Here is a 26,605-nt window from a genome sequence, read left to right as displayed (position 1 = left end):
CATGTAAACTTTTTATTGATATGCACTGTACACGCTAAAAACTAAAATGTTAAATTTTAACATTTACTAAGTGTTGGATTCAGTAAGTGTTATTTTACACTTTGAAGTGTTAGAAAATGTGACCAGTCGTGGGTCCGGACGTCTTGAAACGATCGAATAACACTTTCGTAAATGGTATTTCAACATTACCATGAATGGTAAATCATAGTGCATTCTGATTGGACCGTAGTTTGATAAAAAGTGCGATGCGCGGTCGAAATCCTAGCTCGGCTCGAGGACGAGGTTATCGTGTGCTGCATGACTTTTTCAATCGCCTTTAATCATCGAATTTAATGGTAAGTATCCCCTCTTACTTGAAACAGTTTTATATTTTCATCAAAGTCTTGTTTATTATTACGTGTTTGATCCGAAAGTCTAGGGAGGGGGGTTTAAATACGTACCGGACATGCATGTTGTCTGGGCCTTACTTAACCCAGGGAGCTCCCGCCCGCGCAGCGGGCGGGAGCTCCCTGGGTACCGGTTAGGCCTTACTTAGTGTGCGGTACATGATGTGCATGTACTGTCAGTAGCACTAGCAGGTCTGTTGAACGTTTGTCATGCATATTATGATGGACGCCATTTCTGGACACTTGAGAAATACGCAATTTCATAGCACAATTTATAACAAAACAGAACAATTATGATTGGCGAAAATTTGATGAATAGATCGAGAAAATGCCTGTGTGAGAAGTCGGGTGCTATCTTGGTTAAATTAAGAGTTTATTAATGTGAATTTGAACGTCGTGCGTTGGACTTTGGAGTCTTTGGACAGAGTTGGACCAACTTTCACTGTTCGCGGGCCGGAGCTCCCTGGGACTGGGTTAGCTGCACCTAAAAGTACTTACAGTACTCTAATGTATGATGGGGGACACACCTAAAGCTGCACACTTTGTTTCCAGAGGCTTCACCCTTTCAATTAATCAAGTGAATTCAAGTGAAGATAAATAAAAAATGCCAGATGTGGTATTTCAAAATGAGTTTGTACAGATATCCAATATAATGAGCACCAAAGTGTCTGTGTATAAATAAAATTAAAAACATGTGCCAAAGGATTCTGGAAGAAATTGTGTAATTGCTGAGAAATTAACAAATTAGCATGGGATTTTGGTCAAGCGTCGGGCCGATATTCAAAGCAATAATAATACATTGTCCCACGTGCATTAATCTACATATTAAATCCCTGAAAAAAAATTATGACGGACAAATATCAGTAACAATTGAAGTCACCATCGACACCCATGTCAAATTTGGTTGTCGTAGTGAAAGGGGTCCTACATGTAGAACTGCGCACACGTATTAAATTAATGTAATTCTAAATCTTGATTATGAAGCTGACTGAATTAAGTGATTTTCACCTCGAGTTTTAAATAATGATAAATATCACCAAAAATAAAGGAAAATGACTCATTCTTTCTGGCAAACAAATGGCAATCTGGTTGCTATTCACAGCAGAAATTTTGCCCTCTGAATTCTTCGTATTGTGCATATTTTTGCAGGGTGCAAGGACCTGCACAGCTTTACTTTAGTTTAGGACCCCCAATATATGCAAAGTGAATGGGGGATCCTGGGGCTATGTAATGGGAAATATCCTTAATCTATGTTTATTTATTACTTATTGGTTTTATGCCAATTCGTCCAATTACCAACTCGTCTACTATCATTTGGTCTAGTGTCAGTTCGTCCACTATATCCACACGGTCTAATTGCCATTCGACAACTTACCATTTCATCTGGGCTAATTGGTCCATTATACCAGTTGGTCTAACTCTAATTGGACTCTTGTTAATCAGACAAAATGAATGAAAGGAAAATGGGTACCAACTGGTCATAGACAACCTGGTGATTAAACAAAGTGATTATTAGACCAAATGGATGTTAGACGAAATGTTGAACGAAATGGCATTAGACTAAATGAAGGTACTAGATCATGCGACGGGTGGACGATTTGGCAGTAGATGAATTGGTAATTTAACGAAAAATATGCATAAAAAGGCTTGCAACAGCATGAAAATTGATTTATCTAGATCTAGGTGATAAAGGTGCTTTTAAAGGAACTGGTATGATATCAAATGAGATATTGTATAATCCCAAAATGAAGAAGTTACACAGAATTCTCTCATTCATTTAGATCATTATATAAATTTATGCAAAATTCTTCATAAATACTGTAAATGCTACTTCTCTATTTTGCAGCTGATTTTGATCTTGTATGTTTTATTTGAAATGGCTTGTTTGGGCCTACCAAACTTCTAGTTCTACACAGAATTCTCAAATTCATTAGATATGCAAATTTCTGGAAATTTATTAAAGATTGACAAAGATGCTAATTCAGATTTTTATCCTGTTCTATCTAAATTCTAACTGAGGGCTTGGTGGGGGGGGGGGGCATCCAAACTTCTACACAGATTCAAACACATGCAAATTTATGAAAAATTATTCAAAGTTCATAAACAATGCTGCTTCTACATTGATTGGATATGCAAATTTAATCAAATTTATTGAATATTCACAAAAAATCTACTTCTACGTTATGCTGTTTTATCTAAATTCTAATAGAGCTTATTTTAATGGGGGCATCCAAACAGATTTCTCAAATTCAGTACAAGTAGATGTACAAATCTACGACACATTCAAAGTGCACGAAAAATGCTACTTCTACATTCCTTAGCAGATTTTTATTCTGTTTTATCGAATAGGGCTGGGGGGGGGGGGAGCTTCCAAACTTCTACACAGAATTATCAAATTCACTAGATATGCAAATTTATTTAAGATTCACAAAAATGCTACTTCTACATTTTTTTTTTATTCTGTTTGTTTTATCTAAATTCTAATACATGTACTAGGGCTTGGTGTGGCCATCCAAATGCTGAAGTACCAGCTTAACAAGGTGAGCCTTTGATCATGTTCTTGCATAGGGAGCTACATATGAGACATGAATTTGAAATGTTTTTGTGTCATATGATATTTTATGGTGTTTGTAAACTCTTTTCTCGCTTACATGTACATCATGCCATGCTTTGTTTGATGGCCCTGGACTGATTTTGTCTTGTAAACAAGGAGGATGCCCAACGAGGGAACGTCAGTGGTGGGTAAGAAGTGGCTTCCACTAGCAGCTCCCATGAGATCAATTCTGACAGCATAACAAAATGGATCTTCAAAGGTATGTGCCCTACCATCAAAGTGTTGCCAAAACTGACAAGTGTCTACTTTTCTTGAAATTATGATTGGATCATGTGGGGGATTTGTCACTAGTTAATAAACCCTTGTACTGGAGTTAAAGCATAAGACCTACTAGTCCAATGGAGAGAAGGCGATTCACAGAACACACACAAACACATAAAGGGTGAGAGCTTGGAACAACCTCCCCTATCCTCTAAAAGACCACAATAAATAAAGCTAGGCCATGTTATGAATTTTAAAAGAGTAGACTAATGCTGTTTTTTGCATTCACTACGTTGTACATCTTGTGGTCTTCAGGATGCAATTTACCTTTAAAGATGTGCTTATAGGCGCAATTTTTGACAAAATCGTTCAAGTGAAGTTTTTGATAAAATTTCTATACGTTCAAAATTGCGACACAAGCTGAAATTTGTTTATTTCAAAATATAAGCATTTTGCTATGCAAAACTGGGTAAATCCTGGTTTTACATTTCTAGGTTTGCTTTACTTTGTCTTAATATTTCTATGTTTGCTGTATTTTGTCTTGTATTTCTTTCCAGTGCTTCAATGTAAAGGATATTATCCAAAGGCATCCCCGTGGGAAAGAAATAGTATAACACAAACTCGACGATAACGACAGAAACCAGATGCCTTCTGACAACTATTGTGTTTGCGGAAATGGTCAAGATTTTCACCTAGTAAGTAGCTCCAATTTGCACATTTAAAACAAATTCCCCTACCCCTTTCTCATTATTATGATAATGCACTATCAAAATATCATTATACCATTGCAATGTGACATGTTATGACATCTACATGTGTGTTACTGTGCAAAAAGTTCGTCTCAAAGCAGTGAAAAGTTCAGAATGTACATATATTTTATTTGATGTTTAGATTCCTTAAAATAATGAAAAGGTATGCCTACGAAGTATTGAATAGCTCATTGAAACTCTTCAATCTGTTAGCATTTAGTTGTTCATTTCGTTTTCTTTATATCCCCCTATCATTTTGCAAGGCGAGATAGCACTGTTCTCATTCATCATGGCAATATACATGGTTCCAGCTCAAACAGCAAGAAGGAAGAGTTCACTGGCAGACTCCATGGGATACTTTTTGGTGACTAGACCAGTAAGTTTACATTGAATTGATAAATCAAAAAGGTTTTATAAACAATATTGAAATCTAATGGAAAATTTACATTTAAGCACCTTTTTAGCTCACCTGAGCTGAAGGCTCGAGTGAGCTATTGCGATTCTTGTCTGTCGTCATTATGTTTCTTTTACATTTTCATCTTCTCTACAACTGGTTGGTCATGTGGCCGGGGGGGGGGGGGGCAGGGATTGGGCTCCCAAGGGAAAAAAATATCCTCCAGCCCCAGAAGCATTACAGTCAAGATATGTTTTGTGTAGATACATTATAGATAAAGAATATGTGACAATACCTAGGTAAACCACCTTGGGGAATGGGCCCATAAAGATGGATGAAATTGGGAGGGGGGGGGGGGGGGGCGGGGGTAAATTACATTTTCATCTTCTTCAGAACCAGTAAGCAGATTGTACCCCAAAGTGGTGAGAATCATTCTTATGGTATGGGACCCAGTCTTTTGAAAGGACCATGTACCCCCAAGGGAAAAAGGGAGAGAAATAATTCTGTTTTATTATGACAGTTGAGCCATATTTTATTGTTGAAGAATATATTAAGCTGTTCATTGCAACTATGTAGGATGGCCCCCTTAGGTTCCTACAAAAGGGGGGGGTTACATTTCTATATTCTTCAGAAACAATGGGCAGATTTAAACTAAACTTTCTAGGAATCGTCATTAACAGGAGAAGGATCCAAAGTTACTTGTATGTTGGGGGAAGGGGGGGGGTTCCTAGCAATTATTGGAGTCCCCCAGTGACGTACGCCACATTCTTGAAAATGAATGCTGTAGAGGGGATTAAAAAGAATATGTTTACATGTACCTGTCTCCCTAAAGACAACATCAATCAATAAATTTCATAAATAAAAACAAAATTGATACAGATTTGGTGCCATCATAAGCCTGAAAATTTGAATAGGGTCTTCCAAATATAATAGCAAAGTGATGGGGAAATAATGTTTATTTTCCCCCTATTTTTGTGTGCCAGTGATAGGTGAAGATGCTTTGTTCGGAAATGAATTGTAAAGTAGAGGTATGCAGCAGTTTCGGATGAAGGGGCGGGGTCTTTTTCTTTTCCTCCTGCAAAAATTGAAATGTGTGTAATACAGAAATGCATCTCGATTTCTGATTTTGGCATTTTCTAGGAGCTCTTGCCTTTCACATTTGACTAATTGCTTTTTGTCTCCATTTATATTACCTGTATTATCCCCCTTTAGATTAGTACAAGTGTGGAATCCCACCTGGCTGAAGAGATGAATGACAAGCGGAGACAACCATACCTTTTGGGCATAGGAGATCACAACAACTCATCTCAGTTTTTCATTGTTGTGGATGATCTAGCTATCCCCTGCGAAGGTGACATCACAGAGACTGTTGACAAACTGTTTAAGGTCCAATTCTTGTTCAACATCCACTATGCAGATGAAGTCTATGGATTTTTTCTGGGGATTTTTTGCATTCATACAGAACTTTGTTTACGGCATAAGTGGACAAGAAGCAGTTCCAGCCCATGCCAGAGAAATGATGGCAAGCATCACTGCCTTGGAAGTGACGGCAAACAAATGACTGACTTCAGTATTGCCTGTCCTCAAACGAGCATAATTAACTCAAAAGGGTGTGGAGGTCACATGGTAGGATCAAAGATCATTTGTATTCATGAAGTGCTGGCTGATATTTTTTTCTGTTCCCACTTGGAACATTCTTCCCTGTTAAAGTTGATAGAGGATGTTCACTTTTTAAATGTACACAATTCCATAATCAATGGAAGATCACTGTTGAATAAATTTGGGTTTATTCATCCTCAAATATTCCAGGATATTCTCATATTTTTTAAAAGAAAAAAATCTTGGTCAGTAATGTATATGTTAAATAAATTTACCTTGAACACATCTCTTACAGTGCATATATATAAAAAAAAATTAAACCCTTTTTAAAATAATTTTCACAATCACATTTCAAAATATGGAGATGATTTTTTTTTTAATGGCTTTTGGTACTCTATAGTCTCTTCTATCAAATGCTGCTTGAGCGAGCGGTGACCATTTTTGTCCAGAGTGTCAAAAAGTGCTTTGTGCCAAAATTGAAAGAAAAGGAAAAATTAATTCAGCAGTCTGATTAGGATTCATACTCAAATCACTTGCTCTTTTGCATACATTTATGATCATTTCAGAAATGGATAACTTTCCTAACCTTGGAAGAATGGGGGGGGGGTGTTTAATTGAAATGATAACTTCATTTTAGGGGGAGGGTGTCCCACTTCTGACAAAGCCCGATATATTGAATAAAGATATAGCAAAAAGCAGTCATCATACATTCTTCCGTCTATTCACTAAAATGGGTGGAAAGGCTAAAGCTGTAACAACAAGTTGTGAAATACTTTGGGGTTTTTTGGGGTTGTTAAATACTTTCTTTTTTAGCTTATTGACCCTATACATGTATAGCATGGCTATTTTTGAATTGTTTAGGCAGGGATTGGCTGCTAATGGTCTCAAAAGATGCATAGACTTAAAAAGCCATGAAACATAGCGAGAGCTTGTTGAGGTTAAGGGCTACAGCCCCCCTCCCGGCCGGAGAGGGTTGAGTGGCAAAATGACATACCAGACGGGAGATAAATACACTCAATCGGTAGCATGGGTAAAAAGTTAACAGTGTTAGAGTTTTGGAGAAAGTATCTGAATGTTAATCATATTTATAAGGATATTTTCAACTGTTAGATTACTCTGCAATTTTGAAATGTAATGTGTTCAATTAACAGTGTTGAATGCATTTAATGTGATGGCAGTTACTAAATTTGTTATCTGTTAGATTAATGTGCAATTTTGAAATTTAATGTGTTCAATTAACAGTGTTGAATGCATTTAATGTGATGGCAGATACTAAATTTGTTATCTGTTAAATCACTCTGCAAGTTAATTATCTTCAATTAACAGTGTTTGAATGCATTTATATGATGGCAGTTAAGAAAGTTTTTTCTGGTGAAATGTATTGATCCTTACTTGAGTAGTATTTGTGTTGACATGTAATGGAGCATGTTCCCAGCTTTTCTGGTAATTATTTGGACCTGAATGGTTTGAAGGCAATATACTGTATTATGGCAATCCATTGTATTATGGTATAAAGATCTTTGGCTCAATGTAAGAAAACTCTTTCAGGGCATCAGCTCATCAAGGAAATCCCAGTGGCAAAATGACAGATAGACCAGGGCCCCGTTGCATAAAAATATGGTATCTCTCAAAACTATCGTAACTACCATCAATTATTTTTTAATTTGATTGGCTATGGTTGCTATGGTAGTTAAGATAGTTTGCAGAGATACCATATTTTTATGTAACAGGGTTCAGAAAGGAAACAAATATACTTTACACTCAATCAGTGGTATTGGTCAAAGGTTAACATGAATGTTAGTGGAATTTGTATAGTTTTCATGGTTTTGGTAAAGAAAACTTTAAAAATAGAACTTGGTCTACATTTGATAGGCTACTATATCCAAAGTATTCGGAACAATTTCCATTTATACTTTGAACCGAAGTTAGATAACAATGCATACACTATATAGATTTGTTCAGAGGCCCTCTAAACAAGATGCAGAAACGGTATATAATAATTATTTGTAAAGACTGAAACACAAGTTAACAGTGATTTATTACAAAAACTGAGTTTGAATACATTTGGAATCAGACGTAAATAACTCCAATTGTTTTTATAAACTTGTAAATGGTATATTCAGTTTTAGAAATAATCCTCATCTATTTATAATACAATTTTCCTTTCACAGTTTTTATGTTTATATTGTGTGTAATTATGTTTATGTCATACATTTTTATATTGTTATCCAGGAAGCAAACCTGTATGGGTTAAAAAAAAAACCTTTTTAGCTTTTCCAGAGACATGTATATATTTTACTTGTCTGAATTAATTCAATTAGTTTCAATTCAAACAATTCAAGAATAATTCAAATCAATTGTTTTATAATATTGTACATAATATGCTGTATTATTTGGACATCTATTACAGATTCAATTGTTAAATTGTTCCTCATTTGACTATGTATGTGAATTGCTTACAAATTAAAATATAATTCAGTGATAATACAGTCTAGTTGATCTATGCAAGTTAATTGTTTCTGTGTTATCAAACTGATTTTGCAATAAAGAAAATGAATTACAATTGCCTTGGTGCATTTAGGTTACTTCATTATTTCTCAATCATTCCAGTTGTGCATGTTTCAAGTTTAATTATTCCATTATAGCCAAAGGTTTCTTCATTTTAGTCAGATGTATTGTCAAGTTTGCATTTTGAAAGTGTTTGATTTTTGCCTTTTGTACGATTTCCCATCCCAAGTATAAAAAGTCTCCTATCAACCCTCGCAAAAGGCAAATCACAATTTAAATATGTAATTTCATCAAATTGCACGTGTTAATACACCATTCTGAAAATTTCAGAAAAGGAGGTCACCATGTGATAAATGCACACCAAAGCAACCCTTGGCAAGGTAAATGACACTTGTGGGAATGTTATTTTAACATATTAAAAATAATTTTTCAACATTTTCCAAATGTTATATTCAAGACTTTAAAGTGTTAGACTTGTAACATTTTCCAAAATGGTAAATTAACATTCAGTTAAAAACGCATGAAAGCAACCTTTCCGAATAGTAAATTACATTTTTAGAATGTTGTTTCAACATTTTACAAATTGTATTTACACATTTTCCTAATGTTACATCTAACACTTTAAAAATGTTAGATTCGTAACATTTTTGGAAATGTTGAATTAACATTTAAAAGGTTGTCACTCCTCCAACCTTTGCTAAATGTTAAATCTAACACTTAAAATGTTGGATTTAACATTTCAGTTTTTAGAGTGTATAGTGAATAAATTACATGTAAGTGACACTTTAATTGTATATAGAATGAATTGGAATAAAATATTTTTAATTTAATAGGCCATCAATAACAACGGGGTTATCTTAAATAGTCCACATTCTTTTCACACAGTATTTTTGCAAAGTGGACTAACCTTTCCTATACAGTGCGTATAAAAAAAAACGGGACAGATTTGAGAAGTTTTTGTAATTTTTATGTCACTTTATGATGTCTATATTTTGGCATTGATAAGTGCTCTAAAGTCCTATATGAAAAATGCGATTAAAAAAATAATTTTGTTCATGTTTGAGCGAACACGTAATGTTTTTCTCTGGGGTTAAAAATGAGGCTTGTGCCAAAATGGCATAACGTGATAAATATGATTATCATTTTTATCACAAAGGAAAAAAGGATTGCAGAGTTTAGGGTAGTATGGGGTACACGGAGGAGACTACTTAAAATTAAGAGCATTCACTCTTTGTGATATTTACTTTAGTTTCCTTCTTTATGTTTTTTCAAGATTATGTCACTGTGTCAAAAATCCTTATTTTCATCTATTACAGTGCAACCGGCATTGTTCGTTATCATTGTTACTTTTAAATTTAATAATTTTTATTATTTTCAGTATTGTTATTCTCATATACTGTCATTGTTCCTTATCATTTACATTTGGAAATCTGTATTTGTAAACAATATCTTTGCTTTCTTTTGGTGCAGTACCAAGGAGCTTGAAATCAACATGCCATCAATGTTAGTTATCATTGTTACATTTCAAATTTAATTATTTTTATTATTTTCAGTATTGTTATACTGTCATTGTTCCTTATCATTTACATTCGGAAATCTGTATTTGTAAACAATATCTTTGCTTTCTTTCGGTGCAGTACCAAGGAGCTTGAAATCAACATGCCATCAATGTTAGTTTTCATTGTTACATTTCAAATTTAATTATTTTTATTATTTTCAGTATTGTTATACTGTCATTGTTCCTTATTTACATTCGGAAATCTGTATTTGTAAACAATATCTTTGCTTTCTTTCGGTGCAGTACCAAGGAGCTTGAAAGCAACATGCCATCGTCAAAGGCAAGCTTCTCTCCCCTCAAAGGATCGGCGACGCCCAAGGCAGGTTACCCCGGTGCCAGCAGGGAGAAGTGGGGCAACAAGGCTCAATTTATCCTTGCGTGTGTGGGATATGCTGTTGGTCTCGGAAACGTCTGGAGGTTCCCTTATCTCTGTTATAAGAGTGGTGGAGGTGAGAAATATCAATCGCTTTCTGTTGGTCCCCATTTCATAAAATTTGCATATATGCACAATTTCTATAACAAGTTATTTTGGCTAATCAAATTGAATAATTTCAGTAGCTTTGAACTGTTATTGCAAATTTCTTATTTTGATAAGTTTTATGAAACCGGCCCCTTGACTTTACATATATAAATGCTACAGAGTACAGACACACCAATGAAACTAACTCCAAACCGATAAATGGTCTGTCATTGCATAACATTTAGCTTTTGTCAGTCTCTATTATCAGTTTTGGGAGTGTGGCTGTAATTACAAAATGATTTTGCCTTGATTGCGCAAGGATTCTTCCTTTTCATTGGTCAAAATAAGATATGGAGATTGATGTTTGATTTTAAAAACTGCCATGTCATTAATCACAGCTACCAGATTGACATTCAATGTAGCTTTATAAACATTTGTCTGTCTTGTGTAAACATGACGGCTGGCTCCCTCCCAAGAAACCTAGATCATGTGAAAGAACTTTACATGTTTATAAATTTACATAAATTTGTTTTAAGAACAGTGCTTTATAAAGAAAAAAAGAAAACACTTATATTTTGATTAACCCACTTAGCCTGTGCCAGAGATGACATGGGCTAGGGACTCAGGTCTATGGGAAATGTGTATTATACTGAAATTAAATGGTGGTCAACGGATAAAGGTCTGTACCTAACGGATATCTGATTTTAAACAGGATCTTTTTATATTTTTGTTGCCTGGTCCTAATTGAATTTTCTTCTTCCAGCAGTCGAGGATTTCCAAATTGTGACTTGGAATTTAAAGGACTTAGGTCCACCCCAAGAAAAGGTTGTTTTGAATAAAAAGAGAAAAATCCAACAAGCATAACGCTGAAAATTTCATCAAAATCAGTTGTGGAATAAGAAAGTTATGAAATCTTAAAGTTTCACTTTATAAATCACAAAACAGTTATATGCACAGCATCCTGGTTGGTATGCAAATAAGGAGACTGGTGACGTCATCCACTCACTATTTCTTTTGTATTTCATTATATGAAATATTCTAAATTTCTCCTCGTTGTTAAGTGATACGATTAATTCCTACCTGAACATGTTAAATTAGCATTGTTATGGTTTCAGTCAAGTTGGTCCTTATTGTCAAATCTATAAAAAAAATTTGAATATTGTATAATTCAAACAATAAAAAAAACAAAAGAAATAGTGAGTGATAGACATAATCGAATGACTCCCCTAGTTGTGCATAATCACTGTTTTGTGAAAAATAAGCACAATTTCAAAATGTCATAACTTATTTTACATCCGATTTTGATGTAAGTTTCAGCACTCTGTTAGTTTGATTTTTCTCTATTTATTCAAGTCAGCATTTTCCTTGGGCAGACTTGACCTTTAATTTTAGCAAATCTTGCAGAGGTATTTGCATGATCCAAATCTAAACCACATTCCAAATGCCTACAGTTTTGTACAGAAAAAAAAAGTTTTGAAAATTTAGAATAATTTTGAATGATTACAAATGTTTCTACTTTATTACATTCATGAAAATGATAATAAAGCAAGACAGCGGCCCATATTCTGAAGTCTGATTCAACTTAGACCATGGTATAACGCTGCTAAAATTATAAGGAGCAAAAAAAACTACTTTAAAAAAATTCTGCTCACGTTGTATATTTCTTTTTCTTTCCCTTTGCTGTCATCATGAAGACAATATTTCAGTTTATCATTCTGAGACAGTTATAAATGATTTGAGTGTCATATGGGTTAATAAATTGAACATGTGCTAATAAAGATTTGTTCCCCAATTGGCTCTCCATAGTCAAACCATAACTGTGTTTAAATTAAATCCGACTTCAGAATACGGGCTTCGGAGTTCCAATTGACTTTGATTATTCCAATGGTTCTCTGGTTTTTCGCTAAATTGGATAATGAATCCTTTGTAAAAATCTTATCAGAGTATATATTACTAATTCTTGTTTACATATGGACAGCGTTTCATAACCTTAAATAATGTACATACTTAAAAACAGATTCATTTGATTCAACTTTAATTTAATCCCTGCACACTCAGCAATGATACATCTAAGGTCGATTTCTTTTGTTATTTGTCATCAGGTGCCTTCTTGATACCATACTTCCTGACATTGTTCTTGACCGGGATACCTCTTCTACTGCTTGAGTTTGGTCTTGGACAGTACATACGCCATGGTCCAGTTGTAGCCTTTAAGAAGATCACCCCTTTGTTCAAAGGTGAGAATTCCAGGGGCCTATCAAGCCAAAACTATCTTTATTTAAAAAAAAAGAAGATTTGCGATTGATCCAATTAAAGAGGAAGTTCGTCCTTAAAGGAGAAATATATTGATTATGAATGTGGTCTTATTATATATCAATGGAAAGGTAATGATGTGGGGATCATCAGTGGGTCATTCAAAAATACCGAAAATAATACAAAAAGGTGAAAATCGCCGATTAAAAAATGCTAAAATGCCCCTCCGAAATATGCCTCGCATCGGTCTCTGAATTGACTGGAATTTGATGACGTCACTGTCTGTACGAGAGGCGTGATTGGCTCTCCCACGTGAAGCTCCACTTGCATGCAAAACCTGTTGCGTGGGTACGTTTTCTCCACACTGTCACTGAATACTTCTATCACGAAATGAAAGAAAACCCAGAATTTTATCTAGATTTGGATTTTCAAATTGATGATTTTAAAGATGAAGAGAATGATGATGAAGTGAACAACACAGTGACGTAGTTGGAGGTAAATTGGGGGAACTATGGCGATGATGATGATGATGATGAAAATTCAACTTGCCTGACGATCACAAGTCATGTACATGCCGATTCGCTACCAACTCATGCAGCTGCTGCTACAGTGGTTATTCATGTTCAGCATGAATTCAATTTGGCCTGCGCGGTGTAGCTACAGCACTTCCAGCAGCATGAATTGGTAGCGAATCAGCATGTACATGACTTCACTTGTGATCGTGTTGCAAGTTGAATTTTCATCATCATCATCGGCGTATTCCCCCAATTTACCTCCAACTACGTCACTGTGTTGTTCACTTCATCATCATTCTCTTCATCTCAAAATCATCAATTTGAAAATCCAAATCTAGATAAAATTCTGGGTTTTCTTTCATTTCGGGATCGAAGTATTCAGTGACAATGTGGAGAAAATGTACCCTTGCAACAGGTTTTGCATGCAAGTGGAGCTTCACGTGGGAGAGCCAATCACGCCTCTCGTACAGACAGTGACGTCATAAAAAATCCCCAATTTCGCAGACGTAATTCTGCGTGTTTGAAGCATTCAGAGAGAGAACTTTAAACTATCAATTAACTGAGTTTCATCGGTCTCCATGATAAATTATGTACACCATCGTGTTCTCCTTATTTTCTCCTTTATTGTGATATATGATTCTCCATTTTTACGATTTTCAATATATTTCTACTTTAAGAAAAAATACTAAGAAATATTGATGACGGTTTGGGGAAAATCCATTATTAAGTTTTGGATTTGTGACGTCATAAACGATCAAAGTAAAATGCATAAATTTCAGTTGTAGAATGCCTACGCTGCCGTTTTAAAATTTCATGCGAAAATTGTCACCCCACTGAGAGTGTTTCCATAGCAACATAATCGCTTTACATGAAGTGATTTTGAAAACCACATTCGTGTGATCAAGTGGGAACGCTAGCAAAGTGACTACCAAACTGGTTTCCTGAATCGGTTTCCAGTAAAACTAGTTTTAGAAAGTGTAATGAGAACAGCCTCGATAAAGTTATGTAGCACCCACTCATTTTTTTGTCTCGCCTGAACAAAATTTGGCAGGGACACGTTTACAAAGGGGCAGTACAGATGCCGCCTTGATTATTTTGAAATCAAATATGATGAAGAATTATGTTCCTGTTTGTCTGAAAGTATAATGTTCACAAATGAAGGTATAAAAATTGTAATGGGAAGATGTGGTATCTGTATTTAGTGAATGATATTGAAAGGACTATCCTCACATGACAACATTGAAATGGCGAATTTCGTTCATGTCTGTCTAATTATTTGTTTTGTCCTGGAGATTTCATTAATGAGTTTTTGAACATTTAATGTTCTGTGACTGAACAGACTAGTGTCGGCAATTACACCTGTTTTTGTCTCTGCTCCAGGGAAGAGAGAGTGCACCACATCTGCTGGTGCGAGGCACATATATGTTTCCTTTCATGGTTCCTCATTAAAGGGCATGTTTTATTAAAGATCTAGTCCACCTCAGAAAAATTTTCCAGTATCCATTCCAGTTTTCATTTTCCAGTATCCTTGACCTTTCTTATTTGTAGCCGTACTTATCGTCGGCATTCATCTGAACCGTCATATCAGTCAAATTTGGTTTAAAAAAAAAAAATAGATTTTGAGATTTTTGCTGATTATTAATGTACAAGTCCTATTCTATTCATAACTGAATTTCCAGGCAGTAGTTTATTTTAGTTTCTGAGATATGAGGGGATTTTCACAGCAATGCCACACAAATTTTTAATAAAATGCGCAAATCCCATTGGAAACTGTACTGTAGCAGAGCGATACGTTTTGACTGACCGTGTTTTCAATGCTCGCGGTCAACCAAACTGTTGTATTGGCCATCTGCACTGCATTGACTTTGCACATGAAAAGCAATATGACGTTTTGACTAATCGCGGGCATTGAAATTGCGATCAGGGTTGTTGTATTCCCTATGGCGTTTTTGTACAGGTTAAATCTAAACCGCTCAAACCGAAATTACAAGCAAGGAGCTCTTTTGCAATATTTTCAATAGTCCTTGGGTTTGTGTAATAAGGATACCATTGTCAAGCACAGCGTTCTCGCCAGTGTATAATACGCATGGTTCAAACACCATGCGTGAGGAAATGGAGACCAAGTGGAACCATGGAGCTAATAGCTCTATGGTGGAACCATGCGTAAAATTTCAGCGACATGCGTGGAAAAATTAAATGGAAATATTCAGAAAAAAATAATACACTCCATGAACTCCTCTTAGTGATATCAACTTCATTTATCGGGTTGCGCCGAAGTCCCACCAACTTAAGACCACTTGCAAATGAAAATCAGTGCAGGGCCCTAGCTAGCGCCGACGCTCGTTGGATGCGCATTTTGTATACTGTACCGCAGGCGCGTACGCAGGATTTTTGAAAGGGGGGGGTTTTCGAGCTGATTTTTTTTTTTAAATCTCCCGCCCAGTCTCTAAAAAGTGATGAGCGGGGGGAGGTGATGATTTTTTTAAAAAATTTTTTTTCAGCGCTGCAAATAAGACAATGAAATAAGACAATAACATTTAAGTGGGGATGGGGTATGTAACAGTGCATGCGGTCATGACCCGCGAGCGAGCAGAAATGTTCTCGTTTTTGCGTTGAAAACATAACCTTTTTGTCAATAGTTTGTTGGTATCATAGTCGATGCTACATGTCCTTCGGATCGTAGCACTCATGATATGGCCTTGATCAGAACACTAGAAACTTGAGAAATGTCATGAATAATTACGAGCGAGCGAGCCGAAATGTTTGCGTTTTTCCGTCAAAACATACAATTCTTCTCAATAGCTTGTTGGTAATGATTACATATTAGTTGATGATACATGTCCTTCTGCTCGTAAGTCTCATGATATGGCCTTGATCAAGAGACTAGAAACTTAAGAAATTTCATAAATGATTACGAGCGAGCGGAGTGAGCGAGCCGAAATTTTCGCGTTTTCCCGTCAAAACATACATTTCTTGTCAATAGTTTGTTAGTAAATCAAGTATTAGTCGATGCTACATGTCCTTCTATTCGTAACACTCATAATACGGCCTTGAACAGGAGACTAGATACTTATGGAATTTCATAAATTATTACGAGCGAGCGGAGCGAGCTAGCCGACATTTTAGCGTTTTCCGTCATTTTGTATATGTATGGCCTTGTTAATGGCGATACCGTGATCATGTCGGCGACATGCGGAAATAAAAGATATAATAAAATGGAGCGAGCGAAGCGAGCGGAAATTTTTTCTGTGTTTTTCATCGGAAACATGAGATTCTGTTCATTATTGCTGTCATATACATTATTGGGTAGGGGAACTGTCCGTAACCAGACCAAGGAGTTATCAGGCGCTTGCCCGATAACTCCTTGACCAGACCGACCTCTGGGGAGACAAGCAAAAAAAAAAAAAAGGGGGGGGGTTGAACCCCCTAACCCCCCCCCTTGCGTACGCGCCTGCTGTACCGTACATGTATGCACAGATCGCTAACTAGGTGCATGCACTATACGCGTGCGATATATAGACGATCGACGGAGCGGCAGACATGTTTTGCAGATCCAGCCTAAATCTAGAAACACGACAAAGCCCTTTGACTTCTCATGTCTGGTCCGACCAGGGCCCGACTCTTTTTTTTTCTCGAAAATATTTACAATTCATAAGCTGGAAAGCTGCACTTCTCTTTCTTTGGACTGAACGGCAAGTATCTGTGCATTTATGTGCATTTGTGTGGGCTTAAAAATACGCCACAATGGGGCTTCCTTAGCGTCTCTATTTGATGAAAAGGCCGTCGCTTCCGCGCTCCGCGCACCCACCCCCCAGCAGTGGCAGCACAAGTCCCCGACATGGGTGAATTTTTTTCTTGCGAGAACGCTGGTCAAGCAATATTGTCTTTGTCTTTGTCTTTCCAACCATGTATTTTTCTAGCAATGAATATGCTGTTAGGCCAGAGAAATAAGTGTGAAAATCATATCAATTTTCACAATGAATGAATCGCACAAAATGATAGTTCCTACACTTTCATGAGATTGGAATGTTGGATGATACGTTATTAGATTCAAAAGAACTTTCTAGATTCAGGAGAGTATGGTTGTTGTGCATATATCAAGACATATATATGGTACACTATTACTTCCTTAATCATTTTTCTGAGATGAACAGGATATACTTTCACACAATGTTCACACCAGACCCTAAAGATATGATAATCACTTCATAAGGATCATGTCAGGCCTGGTGGCTAGACACTGCATAATGCCATGGTCACATTTGTTCTACGGCGGCTGTACGGCGAGTCGAATACAGCCGTTTCAACATTTTTTTGTCCAACTACATATAGGTGGTTTGAATCAAAATTGATAAAAACACTGTTTTCGACTCGCCGTACGGCCGCCGTAGAACAAATGTGACCATGGTATAAGGGATCCTTGGTCAACAGTCTGATGGATGAATGCAGTGGTATATTGGAAGCATCATGCTCATCCATTCATTACTGAAGCACTTCGCAGTATGGTATGCACCTGTCCTAGTTAATTCTGTGTTCATCTTGTGAATAAAGGGTCATTCTTTCTGGGTCACGCATGTATACTCAAGTGTAAATGCACCTGCCCTCATCGAGGTGCTGCTTTTTCCATTGAAAGTGTTCATTCACACTAGTAGTAACCTTTATACAGTTTAATGGCATGCTGCTTGCTGGTACTCTTGCAGCATGCATGATTTGATATCCGTAACAAATTATATCCCATAACGATATAATAATTGATCAACTATGGAAAAAAAGATAGATGAATGAACAAATTGATGCATGTAGCTTATACAATTAATAAAAATTAAATGGTAAATGAATGAGTGGAAGAATATTCGACATGATGAGTTAAAATGTAATATGTGCAGAGAATTCCAGATTTTTGGTCATGTGAAAAATATAGTTTTGCTAGAAAACTGCTTCAATCTTCAAAACTACATTGTGAGGTGGTTTTCTGAACTGGTATGGAAGATCACTCTCTACACAGCTTCAACGTTCTCTAGTTTCCAGGAAAATAATTTTAGAACAGTGTCATTATCCTTGCAGCATCAAAGTAGCTTTAAAGAGAATTTATTGGATGGTTCTCCATGTGTTAAAACTCCTTGATCATTTGTATTCATTCAGGCCTTTGTGCAGTTTCATTGGTTATTTCTCAGATATATATTTGTCTGAGAATTCTTTGAACATAAATGGTAAAGGAATGTGAATGGTAAAGCACTCAACTGTAACTTTCCAGTTAGCTGTTCTTTTGTCACAGTCCATTGCTATTTTACACGGGAAGTACTCTTTTGTTGTTGTTCAAGAGGAACTTCATGCATTATTGCCATTGGTGTATAGCTCCTTTTCAATGCGATTTGCTGTGCAAACACATACTACTGTCACATTTGAAAACTTTTCATTGAACATGTGTTCATCTTGTAATGAAAATGGTGAAGGAATACTGGAAATGCAAGAACTTGCTTTGAACCCTGGCTAAACATTTGGCAAAGAGATTGCACTTAAAGTATATCATCTAACACGACAATCTCTCATAAGTGTAGGAGCTATTTAGTCTTTTTTTCAACCAATGATGCTTTGTGAAAATCATTGAAGTATTTTACTCTTATACCATCTTCACACTGGTTTTCAAATTTATCCTGGTGCTGTCTCGGGACGGCGACACCGCTATAAACCCACTATAAATGCATTCACAGAAGAAAAGTTGTCCTGGCACAGTCCTGGGATAAAAACCCAAATGGTGTCATGCTACCCCTCTTCTAAATGAACTACATTGGCTACCTGTTTCTGATAGAATACATTATCGAATACTTGTTCAAACCTATAAATCTCTGTCAACCACACTTCTTACATTTCTTCATTATTTCAGCAACAAAGATCTACATACTCTCTTCGTTCTGCAGCTGCTCCTTCCTATGTCATTCCAAAATCCAGAAAACAGGCCGGTTTCAACTCCTTTCAATCTCTTGCCCCCCGTCTTTGGAACAAACTCCCTCCATCTCTTCGAAACCTCTCTTCTCTTGACCTCTTCAAAAAAACATCTCAAAACATACTTATTTAACCATAAATCTTAACTTGTCTTATGCAATCAACAGTGCTTTGTATCTTCGGGGAAAAAGTGCTATAAATCCAATTATTATTATTAAATCTAATGTACCATGCATTCACACTGCAGCTGGTGATTTTTATTACCTTTGTAACGAAAGTCGAAGATCGTGACCTCATGAGTGATGCGACTCTGATATACTGAAAATACTTGAGGGCGGGGAATCAACCAACGTCCTTCAGATTGAAAGACGAGAGTCATAACCACTAGACCACAATGCCCCCACATTATGTTAAACATATCACAAGTGGTTTATTCTGGTGTTGCAGTGGATTGCCTTCACACTTAAAAGGACACTACAACAGTTGCAGGGCTGTCTCGCTGCTAATGTGCTATTACAATGGCTTGTCTAGAGATATAGTTTGTGGTAGAGTTATACCGGGGCAGGGTTATCTTATCCCAGGGTAGCGCTGGTTCGACAATTCACACCAAAGGCAATGCCGCTACAGTTTCGGGACGGTTCCGGTACTGAAGCGGTGTTTGTGGCCAGTTTGAAGACTGTATTATATATATGTAGTGCCCTCTACTAGTGATGCATTTATCAATCTTTTCAAAAATGATATTTGCGCAAACAAATTAATTCGTGTTTCATAGATGCAGGCTATGTTACAATGGAAAACACTCCGTCCCTCGGATAGGACGTTAAATGGAGGCCCCATGTAGAGGAGAGTCACTACCTTTGCACGTTAAGAACTCACTTCACTATTCGTATTTAAGAGTAGGGGGAAACCCCGGTGTAGTGGTCCACCTGCATTCCCCCCTATCGGTTATATCTGGAGGAGAGACCTGCCGGTCATAGTGATTCAGTTCGCTTTTTACCTCCCAGGCACAGGTGATGCCAAACAAATAATAATAATAATAGCAATTTGATATCAGCAGGACACAGACAAAGATCAGATCTCACAACACATTCCATGCTCATAGAATAAAAAATACACCAAGATACTTGATTGGGCGGCACCAGATCAAAGTACTACTTTTTCATGAAATATCACAAAATTCATTCAATAATCTCATTTTTTTTTATCCACCCCATGTACTTAGTAAATAGTAACATCCACTTAGGGGGATTTTTTTCTCCAAACTTTAATAAAAAAGAATAGGCTTTTTAATAGCCATTGATTCAATCTGTTCCAGCAGTGGTATCAAAATCTGGTACCTCATGGATATAGTATGAACAAGCTACATTGTTTGCCGAAGGTCAAATATACTAAAGGCTATGCCAGCTCAGATGAATAAAAGCAGTGCTGTGTGTGAGGTCAAGTTTTATTGCCCAGTTACACAGCACAGCACACAATGGCTGATACATGTATCAAGTGCAAATATATGTTTTCATAATTCGTGTTTGTGTGTGATTTACTGAATACACAATGACTGAAAAACGTGTCTTAGGGAAGAAATATAGGGCGCTTGGTCACTGTACAAACAAAACAATTGATGGGGTCATACAATATAGGCATCCAACCACTTGGCTAACTCCACTGTATCATGTTTATGTATTTATTCATTTATTTAAAAAACAGGGATGCCCATTCAATAATATGCTGGTCTTCTATGGGCCCTTATGCATGACATTACACTTGTCTACTTATAAATGTAGAGCCGGATATAGATTCATTCTAAAAAAATATACAGTCATTCTAAAAAACTCTTGTATCTTTTTTTACTGTAAGAAGATTAAAGGAGAATTACCCTTTCAGATAGACCTATTTTCTAATTCATACATTTTGAAGACCAAATTATTGAATGTTGTAACTCTTTACAGAGACTTTTCCTCGGCAACTTATTGGTTTTAGGATGGCTCGTTACATGTAGTATTATAGCCCAGGATGGTAGTATAATAGCCTAGGATAGTATACAAGTAATGAATGTTCATGACTGCAATGCACAGAATACTTCTTGAGGTGAAAGATGAAATGGATCATTCATTTCATTCCTCACTGAAATTAAGTATTCTGTCCATTACACAAATAAAAAGAACATTATTTGGTTTATATGACACCCCAAAATTTATTCTTTTTCATATATATGAATTCATGAATTTTGATGCAAAATATAATCATGCAGTGCAAGCTCGGTCTGCTAATTATCGCTTACATACAACATGCGCGCTTCAAACACGAGTGGTGTTGTGTTGCCTGCTGTCTCGATGCACGCGTGCAATGGAAAAATTGAATGGATCCAAAATTGCACAATGAATGAATCCAAAATTGCATAGTTGATGACGTCATTGTAAAATTATAAGGATCTATCTCGGTGTCATATGATTAATTATATGTTTTCTGGCTTCAGACTATTTTTCACACTGTCAGGGGCAGTACACCTTTTTTGACACCTTCCTCACAAAAAACTTGTACATGGTGTATAATAATTCCTTGATTTCCCTCCTATATTCTCCCATCATCAGGTACTGGTGTAGCAACTGTAATGATCACTTTCCTCTTGACAACGTACTACAACGTGATCATGACGTGGGCCCTCTTCTACCTGTTTGCATCGTTCCAGAGTGTCCTCCCGTGGTCTGGATGCAACAATACCTGGAACACGGACAATTGCTGGTCCCAAGAGGACTACCTTAGTCTGGGACCTAATGAGACCAAACCCAACGGAACCAATTCATCTACTCAGGAGTACTTTGAGTAAGATCATATTACTTCTTGAATTTCAGGCCAAGTTTTGAAGAGTGTGATGGGTTGGCAAATGCCAGGATTTTTCCGAATGCTGAATTCACAAATGAAGCTATCAATGGATTATAATCTCTCCTAGTTTTTATTTTATCTTAAAAGTCTTATACAATCATACATTTTCTGTGAGTATGCATTTATTTGACTATGGTTTTAAAGGGGATGTTCACTCTGACAAAAAGTTTATTTAAAAAAACATCAGAAAAATAATAAAAAGATATTGCTGAAGGTTTGAGGAAAATCCATCAAAGAATCCAAAAGTTATTCCAATTTTAACTATTTGTTTTGTGGCGTCACATGCGAGCAGCATTTCTACATAGCGAATGTTTAAACAAAATCAATGAAATGTCATTTTCTCAGAAAATGGAAGATGGTCTTTATGGAACTTTTATTCATTTTACATTCGATCATGAAAAGAAAACAAAAATAATTCATCAGGAACCATTAAAAAAATAAAATTCATGCATTTTGTACTACACAATTTGGGGCAGCTGCTCAGTTATGATGTCACAAATCCAAAACTTTGAATTCTAATAACTTTTTAAAGGACAAGTCCACCCCAACAAAAACTTGATTTGAATAAAAAGAGAAAAATTCAACAAGCACAACACTGAAAATTTCATCAAAATCGAATGTAAAATAAGTTATGGCATTTAAAGTTTCGCTTATTTTCAACAAAATAGTTATATGAACGAGCCAGTTACATCCAAATGAGAGAGTTGATGACATCACTCACTCACTATTTCTTTTGTATTTTATTATATGAAATATGAAATATTTTAATTTTCTTGTCATTGTCATGTAAAATGAAGTTTCATTCCTCCCTAAACACGTGGAATTCCATTATTTTAACATTTTGTGCTTCAGGCAAGGAGGTCCTAATTGTCAAATTCGTAAAAATTGAAATATTGTAAAATTCAAACAATAAAAAACAAAAGAAATAGTGAGTGAGTGACATCATCGATTCTCTCATTTGGATGTAACTGGCTCGTTCATATAACTATTTTGTTGAAAATAAGCGAAACTTTGAAATGTCACATCTTTCTTATTTTACATCTGATTTTGATGAAATTTTCAACATTGTGCTTGTCTGATTTTTCTCTATTGATTCAAATCAACATTTTTCTGAGGTGGACTTGACCTTTAATAATCTTTAATGGATTTTCCTCAAACCTTCACCAGGATTTTTATACTTTTTATTTTATCAAATTTCTGTTTTCAGGAGCATAAATGTGCTCGGCTGCGTGACCTGCCGAGCATCTCTAGTTCATCACTGAATTTCAAAGACAATAAATGATGAATAAATTCTGCATATATACTTGGGATATTATAGCAGCATACAGACCTGTCAAAGCCGTCTAAGCCTTATCTTGATACTGTTAGTAGTTCGGTTTTAAAGACTACAGAGAGAAAGATAAACCATCCAGCTTCAGCAAAAAAGAAAGAATTTACAAATCAAGCTTTGAATGTGCTTACTGTATAATCGGTTGTAAGTTTGAGTTTTTATAACTTTTTCTTTCATTGATCCTACAGCCACCGGGTATTACAGATCAGCGGTGGGATTGATGAACCAAATGGTATGCGTTGGGAGCTGTTCGGTCTCTTGCTCTTGGCTTGGATCCTTGTGTACTTTTGTCTCTTCAAGGGTGTTGCTACATCAGGCAAGGTGAGATCTAGGCTCATTTTGGCAGAACAGTAATTTATAGACGCGTTGGTCTAAAACTTTCAGTAACTCACTGTGTCCCAGGGGGAGCATTTCATTAACAAATAGTCTGTGACTTTCACTTTAAAACTGTTATAATCTACTAAAATTCTTGCATGTGATTGGCCCAGAATCTATTAGTCAATTGATATCACTGACAGGATGCATCATGAAATGCTCCCTAATTCATTGAGACTGATAGCCCAAAGTCAAAATGGCCACAAATTGTGCTGTTTGATTGGTGCAAACTTACATTTTCACAAGATTTTGTATTCAGAACCCTCATTTCTGCCTTTATTTGCTAGAATTTTACATGACCGGAATAATACCTTTTCTTGTACTTCACTTTTAAATGAATAAAAGAGATGGAGGGAGGAATAGTAGATCTACTCGCCTGTTGAACTTTTCACACGATTTTGGTTTCTCAAATCTTATTGCACTAAAATCACTTACAAATGAAAAAAAGTTTGCAAAGGGAGTTCTCCCCAAAAAAGATTGATCCATATCTCAAAGTATAACTATTGTTGGTTTCAAGGGTATCAGTAATTTTATTCAGGATTTGTGACTTTCGATATCTTGTATGAGCAAGTAAGACATAAATAAACTCAGAATATAAAATCTTTATTATTAAGTTATTAAAAACTGGCCCTAAATAATAGCCCCTCCCCCCCCAAAAAAAAAGTTGACAAACTTACAGATCTGAGGGGAAAATATATACTGAGTTTGAAGGTATAAGAAAGAGAAAGAGGGAGGCGTTATATTAAGAAATATGTGTGGTGGTGTGTAGTGTGTGAACTGATAACCTGACATGTTAAACAGTCTCTTTATTATCCATTTTCCTCTGCAGTTAATGTGTCTTTATAATCACAGAAACAGAGTGCTATGTGCTTCATCAACATTCATCATCACACCATTGACTCCATTCATTCATTCTGACACTCAATGAACACTAAATCCACCAATTAATCCTTTCGTTTCAATTTATCTTTCCCAGGTTGATGGCTCAACATTTCTTTCTCTGTACCATTATCGTTCAAAAATTATATACAACTCGAGCAAGTCTCTGATTGTATATTTGATATTCAACCCAAGCAAACTGATGGCATTTTAGATAATCAACCCGAGCAAGTCTCTGATGGCATTTTAGATAATCAACCCGAGCAAGTCTCTGATGGCATTTTAGATAATCAACCCGAGCAAGTCTCTGTAGACAAGTGGGATGATCAGCGCGAGCAAGTCTTTGATGGCAAATGTAATGATCAACCCGAGCAAGTCTCTGATGGCATTTTAGATAATCAACCCGAGCAAGTCTCTGATGGCATTTTAGATAATCAACCCGAGCAAGTCTCTGATGGCATATGTGATGATCACCCTGAGTAAATCTGTATTATGATGACTTACCAAGAGTCTGCTCAAGCAAACATTTTCTCTCTGAGTCATTGCTTGACTCTGTGAATTACCATTGATGACTTACACCCTCGTGATCAATGTGTACATCTTTCTTATCTACCTAACAAGGTGAAGACATGCTGAATCCCCGCATAAATCTCTTGCCCTAAAAAGTACGAACCAAAATCACAACCCTCAACCACCAATCATCTCTGCATACCCTCCAAATTTCTTTTTCATTTACATCGGGCTCAGAAAAAATGACCACCCCACCTCCCTCTCCAAAAAAGAAAGAGAGAGGGGTTGCAGCAAGAAATATTTTTGAATTATGTTTTTGTACAATCGATTTATCTAATGTTCATTAACATTTATCTAATATTCATTTCCCCCTGGAAATTGCATTGTTTCTTCAACTTGAGAATCGTGCATCCCCCCCTCAAATCTATTAGGATTTGTTTATTTCATTTATTCCTTTTCATTTCCCTTTCTATTGTTTACCCTTTCTCCCTGTTTTACATTTATTGATTTTTATTTGAATCCAGTTAGATTATATTCTCTGTATCACCTTTTGGTGATTTGAAGTCTTTCACTGGCTTATTTTTCTTCAACATACCTTTCCTAAATACATTAACATCCGCTCTAGTTATCATTCATTTAATTTTTAAAAAATGTTGCTTGTGTGAACCTTGTCTGTTCTACAAAGCATTTTCATACGTCATGGCTTCTGCCTCCTGTCTCCCCCTCCCCCCATTTCTGAATCACTCTTGCTCTACCTGTCTCTCGCATATTTCTCCCTGGCTAAAACTGAATCTTTATGCAATAGTTTGTGGGTTATCACAAAGTAGTGATAAAGATCAAGCAATTCCCTCACATTCAATCTGCGCTGTTTCTTTTATGTTTATATATTCAGCTTTGCATAAACCCATGATGCAGGTACCTGGCAGGCCCTGAAACCTCATTTGCTTCCATTAACGAGCGTCATTGTGTCATAAGCACATGTTTGGTTTACAGAAAAAAATTGGGGGGGAACAAAGGTTTCAATAAGGATTTTTCACTCACCTTTTTGGGTAATCAGTGGTATAATTCGCATACATTCGTAATTCCGAAGCTTCGTAATTCCGAAGGTTCGGTTCTTCCGAAGGTTAGTATTTCCGAAGGTTCGTAATTCCGAAGCTTCGTCAATCCGAAAACGAAATAAGGTTCGTAATTACGAAGGTTCGTCAATCCGAAAACGAAATAAGGTTTGTAATTCCGAAGGTTCGTTAATCCGAAAACGAAATAAGGTTCGTAATTCCGAAGGTTCGTTAATCCGAAAACAAAATGAGGTTCGTAATTCCGAAGGTTCGTCAATCCGAAAACAAAATAAGGTTCGTTAATCCGAAAACGAAATAAGGTTCGTTAATCCGAAAACGAAATAAGGTTCGTAATTCCGAAGGTTCGTTAATCCGAAAACAAAATGAGGTTCGTAATTC

General features: G+C 36.2%; 1 protein-coding gene and 1 long non-coding RNA gene across 5 annotated transcripts in view; both read left to right on the top strand.

The window, feature by feature from the left end:
- The window catches only part of LOC121408685 (sodium- and chloride-dependent GABA transporter ine-like), a 49,670-nt gene that overhangs the window by 10,883 nt on the left and 12,182 nt on the right, over positions 1-26,605 (top strand). For both annotated transcript variants that reach the window (XM_041600233.1, XM_041600232.1), the window contains exons 2-5: positions 10,253-10,458; positions 12,572-12,706; positions 21,766-21,997; positions 23,576-23,708. In XM_041600233.1, coding sequence (XP_041456167.1) covers positions 10,275-10,458; positions 12,572-12,706; positions 21,766-21,997; positions 23,576-23,708 — 684 coding nt within the window. In that variant the 5' untranslated portion in view covers positions 10,253-10,274. The remainder of the gene's footprint in view (positions 1-10,252; positions 10,459-12,571; positions 12,707-21,765; positions 21,998-23,575; positions 23,709-26,605) is intronic.
- On the top strand, positions 114-7,513 carry LOC121408686. 3 transcript variants are annotated; one of them, XR_005969075.1, is made up of 5 exons: positions 114-335; positions 3,100-3,199; positions 3,759-3,896; positions 4,214-4,326; positions 5,557-7,513. It is a non-coding gene; the product is annotated as an uncharacterized LOC121408686 (long non-coding RNA). The 3 variants fall into 3 exon arrangements; XR_005969077.1 differs by having other exon boundaries at positions 3,097-3,199; XR_005969076.1 differs by lacking the exon at positions 114-335 and having other exon boundaries at positions 2,825-3,199.

This window comes from Lytechinus variegatus, chromosome 2 (assembly GCF_018143015.1).
Source record: "Lytechinus variegatus isolate NC3 chromosome 2, Lvar_3.0, whole genome shotgun sequence".
NCBI classification, from domain to species: Eukaryota; Metazoa; Echinodermata; class Echinoidea; order Temnopleuroida; family Toxopneustidae; genus Lytechinus; species Lytechinus variegatus.
This window is presented reverse-complemented; position numbering and strand designations above follow the sequence as displayed.